Below are 4539 nucleotides of genomic sequence, written 5' to 3' on the forward strand. Positions count from 1 at the left end.
ATACCTCCAAAGCTACAGCTTCTCCTTGCCCTGCGGTATATGGCAACAGGAAATTTTCAGTTAACCCTGGCGGATGGTTCGGATGTGTCTCAACCAAGTGTCAGCAGGTGCACTGCAAATATCTCTCAGAGGATAGCAGAGCTGGCACCAAAACACATCAAGTTCCCCGATCCACAAACTGAAGATGTGTTGATGCGCCAGTTTGCAGACATTGCAGGAATGCCGGGAGTAGTTGGCTGCATTGATGGAACCCATGTACCAATCAAAAACCCTGGAGGTGAAGATGCAGAACTTTATCGTTGCCCCAAGGGTTACTTTTCACTGAATGTGATGGCTGTGTGTGATGCGTCCTTAAAGTTTACAAATCTAGTTGTTAATTGGGCTGGTAGTGCTCATGATGCTAGAATTTTTGATGAGTCTTTGTTATGTGAAAAATTAAGGACAGGGTTATATAAGGGATATCTCTTGGGGGACAGTGCATATCCTTGTAGGTCTTACATTTTAACTCCTGTTCTTAATCCAAGACCTGGGAAGCAGAGCAGGTATAATGCTTCACATATGAAAACAAGGAAAGTAATAGAGAGGGCATTTAGTGTCCTCAAGAGGAGGTGGACTGTCCTTTCAGCCCCTCTGAGAACCAAGTTGGATACATCCAAAAATATCATTATAGCATGTGCTGTTTTGCACAATATTTCAGTCACCCATGAAATTGCGCTGGATTTGCCAGATGGAGAACAACTTGATTCTTCGGAAAACCCTGACCCTAGGCTTCAAGATGTTCAGGAAGACAATAACCGTAGAAATTCTGTAATTGAAAATTTCTTCTGATTCCCTCAATGGCAGATACATTTGTACAGTATTGTTATTTGTTATTTTTACTTTGTTATTGTTAAAGAATTTTCTTTCATGGGAATTCTGCTGTAAACTGTATATATTTTTTGGTCAAATTAAACATTGGTATTATTAATTCTTTTTATTTCCTATGATGTTCCAGTCAGTACATTGATCTTTCACATTACTGAAAAGAAAATAATTTCATTATGTAAAGACAGACAATTTGGTTTCTTATATTAATCTGTATCTCCTGTACTTATTTAAAAAATAATGCACAGAACTACTTTTTCTCAGCTATTCATCTTGGTGTAGGCTTTTTAGCCTGCTGCAAGAAAGAGGAAAAACAAATGGCTCAAGTCAATAATTTTTCCTGACTGCTCAAAAATCTTCATTTTCTCCTGGTGATTCACCACTAATAATTTCTTCTTGGTCTGAAACCAGGAATCTTTACTTGCTTGAACATTCTGGTAACATTCATCCAGACTTGTTCTTTTCTTCTTTCAAGTGGCTTGGTCACTTTGCCCATTAGGATGTTGAGACGAATGTAAAGTAGGAAAGGATGTGGCTGGACATTGAGGGTCAGTTATAGAAATTACTTTGGAAGGTGTGAGTGGGCCAGTCAATGCAGAAAACATTGTTCCATTCAGAGCAGTCACCTTTGAATGGAAGGTGATGAGTGTTCGAAGTGTTGGAGTACAGTCCTGGTGGAGAAGGTGCAGGTGGAGGAAGCCAAAAACATGGGATAGAAGAAGAGGAAGTTGAAGGACAAGAAAAATAAGGTGGTAATGAAAGAAACACAAAATATCAGTTTGAAGGTCCAGCGTCAATGGTGGTGTCAGCTGGGGTGAAGCATTTAGGTAGCAGTTCTGAAATGAAATTAGAATTACACATGAATAAATAACAAAACACTAATAAACCATCACAGTTGTACTAATATGTATTATTTGCCATCAGCTCGGCTTCAGACCCATTAGGATTATATAGCCTTTTAAGGAAAATTAATTGGTTTATTGTAAATTTTTAAAAATAATTTTCACTATCATTGTTAAATACTATAAATTAAACTCTTCAGTTCTGTAATCATACCCAAAGTTACAGTGGGAGAAGGGTCATCTTTCTCAGCTTCAGACATCCTCAGAGAATCAAATGGGTCGTTGTTCATAGACAGTTCCAGCCTCATCCTCTCCAGTGCCAGTCACCATCTCTGTATACTTATGAAGGCACTGGTATTGGACCTTCTCTTGAGGCAAGGTCAACTTCAACAATATTTTGACTGCTCCTTTACACTGCAAACCAACAATTTTTCAGTTCATTTGCATTTGAGGTTATGATAATAATTAGTGATTCACTCATGAAATGTGTAAATATATTTCTTTAGGCTGAGGTGAAGCAATAATTTCTTACTTATATTTTACATTCTACAGACAAGCATTGTTAAAAAGAGCTGAATAATTACTGCCTCTTCATGTTCGTAATGTGTGCTTTGAACTATGCTAAATGGCTTATCAAGTTTAAAGCTGTAAGAGACCTGTTATGCTTAATTATACAAGAAGTGGATTTCCTTCAGCCTTCTGTACGCTTATACTCACTGTGGGAAAGTAAAATATGGGTCAAATGAGGATAACTCTTGCCAGTCTTTCTCATTAGTATTTTTAAAGCACCAGACCCTAATGATATGATTCTGTGGTTTGGTATTTTCCACTTCATATCGCGTCATGTGCAAGTATCCGTTCACTAAACTAGTCATGTTCTTAATTAGAATGTGTTATTTTAGTATGTGCATCTAAGAGAAACTGTAGCTCGAAACTTACTGCCGTTTGATATGATCTAAGGCAAGGTCTCTAGAAGTAATTATATACTTATAAAGACCTTGATCTAAGGCTCTCTTCAACTGGGCAGTGTCTGGGTATATTTCCAGGATTTGTGGCATTAAAATTGTTATTTCTTTCCATAACTTTTTTCTGGCTCATGCACATCACCACATCTTTCTCCTCCCCGATTAGGGCAACAAGGCATTCTTGCTGGTTTTCTATAAGGGGGATGGCGCGCTTGGGCTTTTGATATCGGCAACCCATTTTCACGGCACTGACTTCCCGCTTCTCTCGAGTATCGCGCAAGTTGGTATACATGGAAGCTGGGGCGCTGACATCACAAAGCTCTGCCCCCTCCGGCCTTACTAAATATACACCGGTTCCAGATATTCTGGAAACACAAGAACATATCCATTTAAGGTGTCCGAAATGTCTCTGAATACAAGCACATGTGAGCTAGGTAGTTTGGGCATCATCGGTGACTCAAATCGTGTCCCTTGCAAATTTTCTTTCAGGTTATGAAATAAAGTAAAGTCTGATGGGATAAGACCAGGGTTGCAGTGTGGCTAGTGTAGTACTTGTTAACAAAATTCTCGAAATATATCCAATGTTAATCTCGAAGAATGAGCTGTCGCAATGTCATGGTCGAACAAATTCCCGCGGTGCAACTTTTCCTGATCGCTTTCTCGCCATTGCAGTTTTCAGTTCTCATTACATATCTTAATACTAGGCGCCCATGATCGTCCTTCATACTTCGAGGAAATCTGCCAAGATTAACCCCCTTAGAATCCCCCGTAAACAGTAGCCATCATCTTCTGAGCTGACCTTTCTGCCTTGAATTTGATTGGTCCAGCAGATTTCCTCGGGAGTCACTGTTTTGAGTGGATCATACTCTGGCTAATGCAAGACTTGTCCCCGGTTACAGTTAGTTCCTTAATATTTTAGTTCTCTTCACTTTTCCTTAAAAGACAAGGAAAGTTCAGCTCCTCGAGTCAGCTGATCTCTGCGCAACGTTTTAGTCGCCCATTGAACTGAAGGCCAAGATGGTGACTTCTAATTGAAAATGATGAACTATGTCAGGTCGTAACTTTCGTCGCTGTTTCCTCGACGGTCTTACCCAAGTTTTTGGCACTTTAGCCACAGGTTCTTAGTTTTTCTTTGGTGCTGGAATCTCTGATCGTGTCAAGACTTAAAAGTTTGGCGTCTTGGCCTGCCATCTGATGTTCATGATTTTGCAGCGTAGGTGGAAAATCGAGCCTTCTTTCATGTTGTCTACGTTTTGGCCCCATAAAGGAGTGTGCTCACAACGCAGGTCTGGTATATCAAGGTCTTTGTTGTGATGGTTAATTTCTTGCCCCATACTCGCTTTATCAGTCGACCAAAGTTATTCCACACTGATGGCGGAGAATGGTTGAGCCATGTAGCTGGGCTTGAATTATTGGCTCAGCAGACCTGGCTCCTTGGGCCATTATTTCACCATGCATATTTGCAAGGTGAAGGTGTCGCAAGCTCTTGCAAGGTTGGCAATAAGCATAAGTTCTCTGGTCAGTGCTTTTGGCTATTAATCTGGCTAGGTCGAATAATAAGACACTAGCTCTTGCTTTAACAGTATGTCTCCTGGACAGTCCTGTTAACTATGCTGTAGCAGAGCGTAAAGAAACTGAACACGGCCCTGCTTCCTTTTAAAAAAAGAGTCAGGTGAACTGTAACAGCCATCTCTGAACGGAAAGTGATGAGTCGCAACAAAGAGTACAGTTCTCGTCTATTTTCTGCGTCGAATACCTCTGACATGTCAACGAAAGAAATGAAGAGTGGCTGTCATTGTTCCCATATCTTTTCTCGTAGCTGCCGGAGGGTAAATATCACAACCGTCGTCGACTTCCCAGTTCTCCCC

At 40.4% G+C, this 4539-nt stretch overlaps 1 protein-coding gene across 1 annotated transcript in view; it reads left to right on the forward strand.

Annotated features, from left to right (window-relative positions):
* Window positions 1-963, forward strand: part of LOC119593973 (putative nuclease HARBI1) — a 7153-nt gene extending 6190 nt beyond the window's left edge. Inside the window, exon 3 of the mRNA XM_037942994.1 lies at window positions 1-963. This exon is cut by the window's left edge and continues 7 nt beyond it. Within this exon, the coding sequence (XP_037798922.1) occupies window positions 1-828 (828 nt within the window). The 3' untranslated portion in view covers window positions 829-963.
* Window positions 964-4539: the final 3576 nt, after the last annotated feature.

The sequence above is a fragment of the Penaeus monodon genome, chromosome 33 (genome assembly GCF_015228065.2).
Source record: "Penaeus monodon isolate SGIC_2016 chromosome 33, NSTDA_Pmon_1, whole genome shotgun sequence".
Lineage (NCBI taxonomy): Eukaryota > Metazoa > Arthropoda > Malacostraca > Decapoda > Penaeidae > Penaeus > Penaeus monodon.